The sequence below is a fragment of the Balaenoptera musculus genome, chromosome 1 (genome assembly GCF_009873245.2).
Source record: "Balaenoptera musculus isolate JJ_BM4_2016_0621 chromosome 1, mBalMus1.pri.v3, whole genome shotgun sequence".
Lineage (NCBI taxonomy): Eukaryota > Metazoa > Chordata > Mammalia > Artiodactyla > Balaenopteridae > Balaenoptera > Balaenoptera musculus.
The window spans coordinates 176206967-176219032 of record NC_045785.1 but is presented as its reverse complement, the minus strand read 5'-3'; the positions used below and the strand labels follow the sequence as shown (position 1 = coordinate 176219032).

Genomic DNA, 12066 nt, shown 5'->3' with positions numbered 1-12066 from the left:
TTGAGAATCTGCCTGCTAATGCAGGGGACACGGGTTCGAGCCCTGGTCTGGGAAGATCCCACATGCCACGGAGCAGCTGGGCCCGTGAGCCACAACTACTGAGCCTGCGCGTCTGGAGCCTGTGCCCCGCAACGGGAGGGGCCGCGATAGTGAGAGGCCCGCGCACCGCGATGAAGAGTGGTCCCTGCACCGCGATGAAGAGTGGCCCCCGCTTGCCGCAACTAGAGAAAGCCCTCGCACGAACCGAAGACCCAACACAGCCAAAAATAAATAAATAAAGTAGCTATAAAAACACTTTCATGCATCCTTTCCATTCTGTATTAAAAAAAAAAAAAAAAAAAAGTCAAATTTGGACATGCTCATTTTGTGAAAGTTCACACTTAAAATTATTCCTGTGCAAAAGTTTTTCTTATTTCCCTTCTAAGAAGGACTGAAGAGTCATTGTAGACCCAACTAACTTTTCAAAAGTCTCTTCCCATAGACATAGAAAAACTGCCCCAAGTTACCACGACCCCTGGCTGACTGCCTGGAGACAATTAGCATCCTGAATTGTTAAGTTCAGCACTACTTCGGGTAGCCTTTAGGTTCCACGGAACATACGTCCTAGGAAGACAGGGAGGGAAAAAAGGGGCTAAAGCAGTACAGCCTGGCTATCTGCCATCTACTGGCTAGGAGCCGTTTTGATTCCTACAACTTTAATCATATCCATGCTGCTTTCATAGTCCATCATCAAGGGGGTGAGCATTCTAGTCAGCATGGTGACATTCTAAGATTTAGAATATCAAGCTGCAAATCTGTCATTTGGTTCTTGATCATTAATGTCTAGGTGTTTAATTCCAGGTTGGCATTAAACATATATGAATTAATCAATGTGTTCTGCGAATTAAAGGCTATTTCTAGAAAATATTACATAACTGTCTTATGTCAAATAAAAATTTGCTATTTTTTGGATATCTGCACCTCCCCCCCACCCCCATGAAGATCTTACGCTTACCTTCACTGGAAGGTTTAAGATGAGACAATCTTAACAGATCTTTGTGAGACCAGCCATTTCTTTGTTTATATTTTGTAACGGCCAGGGCAAGGGCCATGCCACCTTTTTCATTGTACCAGTCTGCTACGGCCTTCCGGAGGGCGCGACCCCACATGCCACATTTCATGCTTTCCTTTAGATCTTTCTTAAATTGTATAAAAGTAAAGAGATGTGTAGGAATGCGACAAACTTCAGAAACAGCTTTGAAGGCGGCTTGTTTCGTGCTTATGTCGGAACACTGGGAACAAATGGCGAGGGCAAAGAGCGTAGGCTCCTGCTTTGCAGTTCTGCCTTCTTGACTAAATGACTTTATTTCCTGTATCACTTCACATCCTCTGCCATCTTCAATCAATCTAATTAAAGCTTCGGCATTCTCAAGGCCCAACTTCTGTTCTTTGATATAGTAAGTCCCACCTTCAGAACCAAAACATAAGAACCGGTGCAGCCGATTCATATCAGTGACTTGCCACACATATCCGTCTTCAGAATTGGCTATCTGCTTTTCATTCAGCGGCTGCATTTGGTTTACCAATTCCTCCATTTTTCTGTCTTTTAGGAAACCTGTCAAAGAGCAAAATGTTATTTTAGCTAGAAACAAGAAAATTCTAAAAAGGAAAATTATTTATTAATCTATGCTTATTGAAATCTGCCATGAAATCTTTTAATTTAAAAATACTTCTTAAGCTCAGTAACTGGTGGTGTAACGATCAGAAGCAATAGCTAAGAAGTCGCATTTTTGAGGTATAGCTTGTTGCTTCAGAGACTGAGCAGGCAGTTCAGCATGGAGTCTAGAGGACCAGACGGAGGAGAATAAAAGGGGCGGCAATAGTCACCGACACAGACAGGGGGCTAAGCACTCACTTTACTTCCTGAATAACTGTGTAGACATTTTTGATTGTGTATCGAACATCTGTTCCTCCCTTCTCCCTTCTCTTATCCTCTTTCTGGTAGTAATGCCCTTCAGGGGACATTCCCCAGCCCCAAGGGATGAATCTTGATTGCTCTAAGCCAGTGGTTCTCAAACTCTGTGTGCATCAAAATTACTTGAAGTCCTAGTTAAAACACAAGATGATGGGCTCCACACCCGCCCCTCCACCCCGAAGTTTCTTTCATAATTCAGTATGTCTGGTTGAGGCCTAAGCATTCGTACTTATCACAAGTTCCCAGGTGATGCTCTCATTCCTCTTGCCATGTGACTGGTACAGGTATTGAGCAAGTATCACAACTCCCATCAGTGAGACATGATAAGTCTGCTGGTAATACTTCTGAGGTTTTCTTCCTTCTTAAAAAGAGGCTTGGGCTCTTAAAAAGGAATGTTCCCCTTTCTGCCCTGACATACTCATCTGCACATGATGCCTGAAGTGGTGTCAGCTACCTAGAGCCATGGGGGGGTGCCAGTTTAAGAAGACAAACTAATTTATAAGGATGGAAGCACCAGAAAGAAAAAAAAAAAGAAGGAATCTGGGTCATTGATATCATCAAATTACCTGGAACTGCCCTACTTAGAAATGTCCTAATATATCATAAGTATATCCTTATTGTTTAAGCCATTGATAAGTTTTCTGCTACCTGTAGCTGAGAGCATGCTAACTGATTAACATCCTGTATCAACAGTGCTCGTTTATAGTTTACTTCATCTGTGACTACCCACATTTTCCTCCTTCCAGTATCTCTGAAGCTACTAGAACTAGCTGTCTGGCAGCAGTATCCCTTTTTCCCCTCCAAAGGGAGTAACCACAATCATCCACTACTTTATCGGTTCACCGCTACTCTCACTATAGTACAGCTGTTTATCTTCAGGTTTCCTGCCTGGGCCACTACAGTGCACTGGGCTTCTCCCCATGGCAAACAACCAACAAAAAATCCCCAACCAGCATTTACTGCATACTGTGTGTAAGGCATGAAGGAGATTTCTGTTCCCTTAAAAAGATTTTTAAAACTTTTTTTCCTGCCCTCAGGGAAATCACAGTCTATTTGATGAGGTAGAAATTTATACATAATACAAAGCAAACTGTAATCAAGTGCTTTAACAGAAAAGTGAATGAGCAGAGGAGGATAAAATAATGCTGTCTCAATAATCCAGGAAGACTGAAAAACTGGCATATAAAGTTTGGGGAACACATTCCAGGAAGGGGTATATGAAATCTCACTCTGTGTCTTTAAATTTTAGAAAAGGAACTAAATATACTGCAAAGAAATGTTGACAGGTAAGGTAGGAGCTTAAAGAGGAACACAAGTAAAAGAAATTTTGTTTTGAAGATGATACAAGCTTGAGCATGTTTATATACTGTGGGGAAGGCTAAAGACAGAATCCTGGTGAATATTGACAATTAAAAAAAAGCTAAGGAGAAAAGGGCCCTGTAAAGAAGAAAGAGAAGGAGAGGCACGCAGACTTAAAATCAGGAGAGGGTGGTATCGTAGACCACAAGGAAGAGAATTTCACAGAGCGAATGGCTGGTAATGTCAAATGTTCAGCAATCAAGTGAGTAAGGCTGAAGTTGGCAACAGGAATGCTGAGGAAAGGCAATCGCAGTCGGGCGCTGAGAGAAACAGCTTGATTCTAGTGAGGTCAGGAGGGCATGCAGCGATGAAGAGACTTCACAGGTAGACTACTCTTGCACAGAAGGCAAGTTCTCAAGGGAAGGTAAGAGAGAAGGCAGGAGCTAGAGGAAAGATCTTTTTACCTTTTCAGATGAGAGGACTCTGAGGTTGAGGTTCAAAGTTTGATTCGGAGAGTTGAAGACAGCAGAGAAAGGGCGTAAGTGAGGGAATGAGATCCCTGAAAGAAGCTTCAGAGCATCCAGGCTGAGACTAGCCCTTGACAGCAAAAGAGGTATCTCCGGGCTTCCCTGGTGGCGCAGTGGTTGAGAATCTGCCTGCTAATGCAGGGGACACAGGTTCGGGCCCTGGTCTGGGAAGATCCCACATGCCACGGAGCAGCTAGGCCCGTGAGCCACAACTACTGAGCCTGCGCGTTTGGAGCCTATGCTCCGCAACAAGAGAGGCCGCGATAGTGAGAGGCCCGCGCACCGCGATGAAGAGTGGCCCCCACTTGCCACAACTAGAGAAAGCCCTCGCACAGAAACGAAGACCCAACACAGCCAAAAATAAAAATAAATAAATAAATTAATTAATTAATTAAAAAAAAAACCCCACAGCTATCATCATATGTAGTGGTAAAGAAATGGATGCTTAAAAAAAAAAAATCTCCTTCGCTAAGGGTGAAGGTTATGGGTAATGATCCCTTTGAGGGAGAAAGAGGAGTAAAGAAATTGAGGGAGTTCTCAATGCGGGGAAATTGGGTGAGTAAGGGAGCAATGAAAGACTGGGTCTCAGAGCGGGGAACACACAATGGTGCAGAGGTAAGTGCTGGGAAGAAAGCCTCACATTTTGCATGTGACTGAGGGGGAACAGTGATTTGAATTGTGCTGGAAACAGCAGTGTCAATATTCCAAATAAAGCTCTGACATAAAGTAGTTAATCTCAGTGCAGGCCTAGGCTTCAGGTGGTGTCAGAGACGAAGTGATCATATTGTATCAGTCATTATGGACTGATTTATAGTGACTGAGTACAGCACAGGCTGAAACTCCTGGTGCAGTGGATGTTGCTTTTTCTATGTATTCGGACCCCCTTTTCAATATGGCATTTACCTTTGCCTTTCAATCCAAAAAGGCTAAGAGCCTTCTCAAAGATTTATAACATTAATTGCTAATTCCAGTAGAAATTTTTTGACATTGCTGGCCTCTCCTTTAGATTTAACAAAAACACACACTCTCTGGTGTTTCTTCAACCTGGCTATTCCTGCTTATTAGTCATATTTGTTAAATGAATAATTTTGAGAAGACATTCAATTATCAGATTATACTACACCAGTTTTCCTGCACCAAGGCCCAAGTGGTGAGATTTCAAGGTCCCAATATAAACCTCAAATCTCCCTGCTCTCAAAGTTCTTTCCCTTTTATTATTCTTTGTGAGTATGTCCAGCTAACATCAATGGTTCCCTTGAGAACAGGGACCAGGCCTTATCTGTGTATCCCTCCTCTAGAACACCATTTTTAAGTAATTCCTAATATATATTTAAGGATAACTAAGCAGCATTAAAGTTGATTTTCTGAACCATTTATCTAAGTATTATGCATGACTGGCTTTTCCTTCCTGTAACACATTTACTTTGAAAATAAGTCTCAATGCATGCAATTAAAAACATAATTCAAGCCTTTAACATAAATTCTGTAATCAGGATAAAATAATGTACTATATGCAGGTAATAGAAATACAATTAAGAAAAATAAAACATGAAAAAGTTACAAAGAGAAAGTAATGAGTACTGAGTAAAAATGTCACCTGAGAACAGTATTTCTCTGTAAGTTCTTCTAATATGTTTAATATTAGGTATTCAAGTATCTTTTCTAAAGCAAGCAGAAAAATGAACTTTTAAATCTAGAGAGGATGCCTAAAAAAGAAATCCCTAAATGTAATCCTTGTAATCCCTATTATAAGAAATGAATTATTTATTCATAGCTGTACCAATGGAATCTTCCCTTGCATGTTATGTTTTATTAATGACAACCCTGACCACACACCCTTTCGATACTTCTGCAGGAGAAATTTTCACCTTTTCATATGCTTCTGTGAACATACTTTCCAGGGTGCAACATAAAACTGTGGATCAGATTACATCATTAACAGTTAACGGCACCTCTCTACTTGCTTATGTAGATTTACCTGAGTCAGATTTTTAGAGTGAAATATAAAAAACAGAATGGCAGCATGTTCCAAGCTGCTCTCTTTGTCACTGAGCGCTGAAATACAAATTAACTTTAAAATTGGCTAGGTGATAAGACACAGTGGTATAATAAAGAATATCTGGTTTTTGCAGGAGGTACAGACTACTCGGTGCAAAACAGGCTACAAGGATGTAGAGTACAACACGGGGAATATAGCCAATATTTTGTAATACCTATAAATGGAGTGTAACCTTTAAAAATTGTATAAAAAAAAAGAAAAAAGAAGACTATCTGATTTTTGTCCATGGTTCTCACAGGGCTTCACACACCACTTTGGGTTTATATCGGAAAAAAACAAAAACACTAACTCAAAAAGATACATGCACCCAATGTTCATGGCAGCGTTACTTACAATTGCCAAGGTATGGAAGCAACCTCAGTGTCCATCAACAGATGAATGAATAAATAAGATGTGGTATATACATATACAATGGAATACTACTCAGCCATAAAAAAGAACGAAATTTTGCCATTTGCAGCAACATGGATGGACGTGGAGGGCATTATGCTAAGTGAAATAAGTCAGCCAGAGAAAGACAAATACTGTATGGTATCACTTACATGCAGAATCTAAAAAATACAACAAACTGGTGAATAAAACAAAAAAGAAGCAGACTCACAGATACAGAGAACAAACTAGTGGTTACAGTGGGGAGAAGGAAGAGGGAAGGGGAAATATAGGGATAGAGGATTAAAAAAAAGGGTTATTATGGGATTATATGAAATCATATGTGTGAAACTTCTGAAAACTGTAAAGCACTATAGAATTTAAAGAATCATTTATTCAATTTAAAAAAGTTAATAAAAAAAAACCTTGGAATATCCTGATTGATGGGAGTGTCTTTGTTATGCTAATGAGGTGACTCATTCTGGGTCTTTGGATTGCTTCCAGTTGGGGGTCGCCATAAAGACCAATCATCTGGTTAGAAGGTTGGAACTTTAGGCCAGATCAACCTCCCAGGAGGGAAGGAAGGCAGGTGACTGACCTCAACCACAGGGTCAATGAATTAATCAGTCATGCCTAGTCATGAAACCCCATATACAAACTCTGGACATCAAAGTACAGCGGAGGGACTTCCCTGGTGGTCCAGTGGTAAAGAATCCACCTTGCAACGTAAGGGACACGGGTTTGATCCCTGGTCAGGGAACTAAGATCCTTCATGCCGCGGGGCAGCTAAGCCTGCGTGCCACAACTACTGAGCCCGAGTGCCGCACACTACACAGCCCACTCGCTCTGGAACCCGCACGCCACAACTAGAGAGAGAAAACCCGCAGGCCACAACTAGAGAGAAGTCTGAGCACCACAATGAAGAGCCCATGCGCCCCAACAAAAGATCCCGCATGCCTCAACAAGGATCCCACATGCCGCAACTAAGACCCGACGCAGCCAAAAATAAATAAAATAAAATAAATAATAAATAAATCTTTAAAGAAAAAAAACAAGTTCAGCACAGACTCCCAGTTGGTGAACACTGATGTGCTGGGACGGTGAGGTGCCAGGATTCTACAAACAGAAGGAATCCCTCCGCTGCCTCCAGTGGCCTGGTGGTGTCTTCCATTTGGCTGTTCCTGAGTTGTATCCCTTATAATAAAGGATTTTATTATAAATCCTTTATAATAAAACTGTAATCATAAGGATGGTGCTTTTAGGGAGTTGAGTAATTCTAGTGAATTACTGACCCTGAGCACATTGTGGGAAGCCTAGTTGGCTGGACTGGGACCTTATTTGAGGCTGTTGTGTGAAGTAAGGGCAATCTGTTTGGGATCCTGCCCTTTCACTTGGGGGATCTGATGCTAACTCTGGAACTGAAATGAGTTGATCTCAAAATACAGACACCAAAGGTATAACTGACAAAAAAAAAAAAAAAACCGATAGACTGGACTTCATCAAAATTTAAAACTGTGTTTCAAAAGACACCACAAAGCAAGCAAAAGACATCCCATGGAATGGGAGAAAATAGTTGCAAATCATACATATGATAATGAATTTGTGTCTATGATATATAAATAACTCATAACTAAATAATAAAATGATAAATAACCCAATTAAAAAATAGGCAAAGAATCTATACAGGTATGTCTTCAAAGAAGGTATACAAATGGCCAACAAACACAAAAATGGATGCTGAATATCACTGGTCATCAGGGAAAGGCAAATCAAAACTGCAAGGAGATACCACTTCACACCTACTAGAATGGCAATAATCAAAATGACAATAATAAGTGTTGGCGAGGATTTGGAGAAATTAGAACCTTCATATACTGCTAGTGGAATGTAAAATGTTGCATCATATGATATCTCTATATTTAACCTTTTGAGGACCTGCTACATTGTTCTCCAAAGTGGTAGGGGGTTTCTTTAGGGGTGATGAAAATGTTCTGAAATTATATAGTGGTGATGGTTACACAACTCTGTGAATATACTAAAACCCACTGAATGTGATGTGTGAATTCTATCTCAAAAATCTGTTATTAAAAAAAAATTAAAACTTGGCTAGGTGAAATATATTTGGCAAGTTATTTAAATACATAAGCATTTAAGTGATATTTAATCCTACATTTTTTATATTTGTCTTTAGAAAGAAATTTGAGATACACACAGACATACTATACAGGACCTTAATTTCTTCCTTCCCCAAATGTCATCAACCCCCTTCTCAAAGCTTAAGCTCCAGTGTCAGTGGTTTAGAAGGCAGTTGGGCAGTGAGTGAGGTCAAAGCCTGGTCATCAGTTAATCCACTTCTGAATAATCAAGTGTTGTAAATCCAGATTAACTAACAAACAAACAAACAAAAGATAGTTAATTCTTCTTTCAGTTGGCCTGACCTAGTCTGTGCTCTTAAAGCAACACCCCTGCAAGGAAATGTAATACAGCTAAAGTTGTATTCAACGTCTATAAATCAAAATTTTGAGAAGAAATCAAACAGATTACAATATCATTAAAAGCATGGCCACACTCTGAAATTGGTTGTGGATATTTTATACATTGCCCACTTCTCTTTTTCCTAATTTTGAATGCAAGATCAGTGAATGGCAGTAATACACAGTATGCAATAGCACTAGTTCTGCTTCTTATTCGCTAGAACTAGAACATCTATAGTAACTTTTAACAGTGCTAATAATATATTACTTCTAAGGATGCCTACATTCTTCTTGAATGTACACATCTAAATATCTTTCCCAAGTCTCTTGATCATTTGTCACTTGAAAAGGCTCTCTTTCATCCCAAGAGATCAAACAAGTTTGCAGCTTATTCCTTTTTAAATGGAGTCAAAGCTGACTTACATCTATGAGAGCAAGACAGTTTGAAAGAAACAATACTGCAAAAACGGGGGCCACAAATTCAGAGAGCTGTCTCACTCAGACAGGTCAATGGACATGAGCGAATCAAGTCAAGGGTGATGCAATAAAAAGTGGTGAGGAACTAGAGCAGACATGACAGCACGATATTCGGAAGGCATACACCTTTTAGCCAACTGGTCGTCGTGTAGTTTGGGCTTCATATTGCCAGATCTTCTCATTTTTCTTAAAAACTCAGAAATCTGGATTTTTAGGTGACCTCTTAGAATTAAATGTTAACAACATAATTAAAGAAATTTGACACACACACACACACACACACACACACACACACACACACACACCCCATTCTGATTACTTATAGGCTGTTTCAAGGGCTAAACTTTCAGTTCGGTCTTTCTACAACAGGCACCATGTTCAGTTGGGTATCAAATGTTAGTTTTGATGTATTCAATAGTTACTTAGCACCAAAAACATTTTCAAGTTCACAGCAATATTGCAGATGAAGAAAATACGGCAAATTCCTGCAAACAGCTTTGGGCTCTGATGACACTCATTCTAGGCGTGGTTCATAAGGAAATAAGGCCAGACTCCTGTGCCTCACAGACTTTCCCATTTAAGTATATTAACAGAATACATACCTCTCCCGCCCCCCACCAGCTTGAAGACACAGTCTCCCAGGGACAAACTTCAAGAAAGTTTCCAAAAAAAAATTTTTTTTTTAATTTAACCCCCGACATAGATTTTGGCTTCTAATCCATAATATAACCACGTTTGTTTTCATATAAAAGCTGTGCCGCTGTTTCTCTCAGTAAAATGTATCATGTTTATTTCGTGGCTTCACATAGTCCTGCAGGACAAGGTTCCCTTATTCCAGGGCACAGGTCCTCCTGCTTGAGAAACAAAGAATCCGAGTTTTACCAAGTAAAGCTTTTTTTTTTTTTTTCTAGAAGCCAAGGGCCCTTCTTGGAAGTCAGAGCTTTAAGGAGTGATGCATGAACACTACTACTCTGAAAGATTTTAGTTTTAACATTACTATTCTGCAAGGGCCTGGTGAATGAGGTTTCGTGATTTAGTGAAGACAGCCATTTTTGGTTTAACGCATCTTTTAGTCTTAGGACCGTTACAAATATTTTCAGATTAACACACTGCATTTTTCAACCTCATGTGCCTTGGAGGCACCGCGCCCCTTTACACTTGTCTATCAGCCCCACCGACGACAGGACGGATCTTCTCCTGTCCCTCGTCATTCCCTCCAGGACAAATTCGTCCCTCGGTCTTCTCACAAAGATCCTTCTTCCCGAAGCCCAGAGGCCGGGCAACGCCTCTCGGCGCAGCAGCAGCGGCGGGAGGAGAAAAAGAAGGAGGAGAAGGAAGGGGAGGAGGAAAGCGGGCCCCTGGGACGCCGGCCTGCGGGAAGCTCCGCAAGTACAAGGGGGAGCGGTCCCGGCTTCGGGAAGGGCCCGGCCCAGTAGAGGTGCCGGTCCAGCCACCCAGCCCGCCAGGGCACGGAGGCGGGGCGGGAGACGGGTCGGCGCAGCGTCTGCTCCGGCCTCGGCCGCAGGGATGCGGGGTGAGGGCCACGGAGGACCGGCCGGACCTTGCGCGTCCCCGGCGCCGCTCAGACCGCACAAAGGGCCCCGGCCAGCCGGCCGCCCGCGGTGTCCTCACCTGTGCCCGGCGGCCGACCCTCCCTCCGAAGCCGCCGCGCCACCGGGAGAAGCGCTGCGCCACGCCGCCGAAAAACGACGCGCGTCGGCCGGAAAGGTGATACCTGCTCCGACTCCGCCACCCGGGTCTCCCGGTTCGGTTCCCGGGAGCGAGCCCCGCCCCGCCGGGCGTGCCCCGCCCCCGCCCCAGACTAGCGAGAGTCCCGGATGTTCCCTCCTCCGGCGCCCCAAATCCCGCCCTTTCTCGGCGGCCCTGGCCCCTTCCGAATCGGCTCCGGGTCCTGCGCGGCCCAGAAAGAGTTTCGCCGTCTCTTGGGTGGCTAGAGCGTCCTCCCGCGCTCTGTCGCGCTGCAGGTGACGGCGCCCGGAGGCTGTCGGGAAGTAGGCGGGGTGACGTGAGGTTGACGAGCCAGCGGCGGGTTTGCAGAGCTCAGTGGCCGGAGGCGGCTGGATTGGGGGGGGTGCCGGAGCCGGAGGTGGAGCGGGGCGGCGTGTGGCCGGGGCCATGACGGGCAATGCTGGGGAGTGGTGCCTCATGGAAAGCGACCCCGGGGTCTTCACCGAGCTCATTAAAGGATTCGGTGAGAGCCAAGGGGACCGTCCTGGGCCGGGGGTCACGGGAGGAGGCCTGAGCTGGGCACAGAGTGCTTCCCTGCGGCTGCCGCCGCCCAGCGTCTGGAGGGAGGCGACTCTCTAACCCTGGAGTCGGGGAGGGGGAAAGGCAGGGCTCCGGTCCCTCCTTGGTCCCGGCCAGTCGCGTTTCCGTGGTGATCTGAGAGCCACACCGCGAGGGCAGGAGCGTGTCCCCAGGACTCGGCGCTCCAGTACTAGCTCCACTGATCTGAGTCCCCGCCCCAGTTCCCCCCGACTTTACGTACCGATTCTTCCCTTTCCACTACGGGGCGCCCCCATTCCAGGCAGGGGTGCCCAGGTGCGTGTCTCAGGCCATCGGTGCTACAGGAAGAGTCGGGTGCGCCTTGTCGAGGGTGGGGTGTCCAAGGCCCAAGCCGCCCCGGAACATGACATTCGAGTTATTCGGAGCAGAACCCCTCGAGTGTGTGACCAGCCCTGCGAACGTCCGCACAGGCTGGCCGCGTGGGACGCACGGACCACCTCGCTCGTTCTGCTCATTTTGTGGCTTCCGGGGAAGTGTGCTTTCTCCAGCTAGTGCTCCGGAGGCCACATGCTTGCCTCGTAATTTCTTTCTGACTCTGTCCCTTATCTCTGGTCCTAAGTAACCAACATATTTGACTTTGTAGCCTTCCCTGTCGCTCCA

At 44.1% G+C, this 12066-nt stretch overlaps 2 protein-coding genes across 8 annotated transcripts in view; one reads left to right on the top strand and one right to left on the bottom strand.

The window, feature by feature from the left end:
- The window catches only part of RO60 (Ro60, Y RNA binding protein), a 23053-nt gene extending 10987 nt beyond the window's left edge, over positions 1–12066 (bottom strand). The window contains exons 1-3 of one of the 6 annotated variants that reach the window (XM_036837114.1): positions 10792–10948; positions 8439–8594; positions 995–1594 (exon numbers count right to left, since the gene is read on the bottom strand). In XM_036837114.1, the coding sequence (XP_036693009.1) occupies positions 995–1574 (580 nt within the window). In that variant the 5' untranslated portion in view covers positions 1575–1594; positions 8439–8594; positions 10792–10948. Of the gene's footprint in view, positions 1–994; positions 1595–1894; positions 2092–8420; positions 8595–10791; positions 10969–11668 lie in introns of those variants that run through there. The other 5 variants (XM_036837123.1, XM_036837094.1, XM_036837105.1 and 2 more) reach the window with 5 other exon arrangements.
- The window catches only part of UCHL5 (ubiquitin C-terminal hydrolase L5), a 50720-nt gene continuing 49815 nt past the window's right edge, over positions 11162–12066 (top strand). The window contains exon 1 of one of the 2 annotated variants that reach the window (XM_036837156.1): positions 11162–11371. In XM_036837156.1, coding sequence (XP_036693051.1) covers positions 11296–11371 — 76 coding nt within the window. In that variant the 5' untranslated portion in view covers positions 11162–11295. The remainder of the gene's footprint in view (positions 11372–12066) is intronic. The other variant, XM_036837165.1, reaches the window with a different exon arrangement.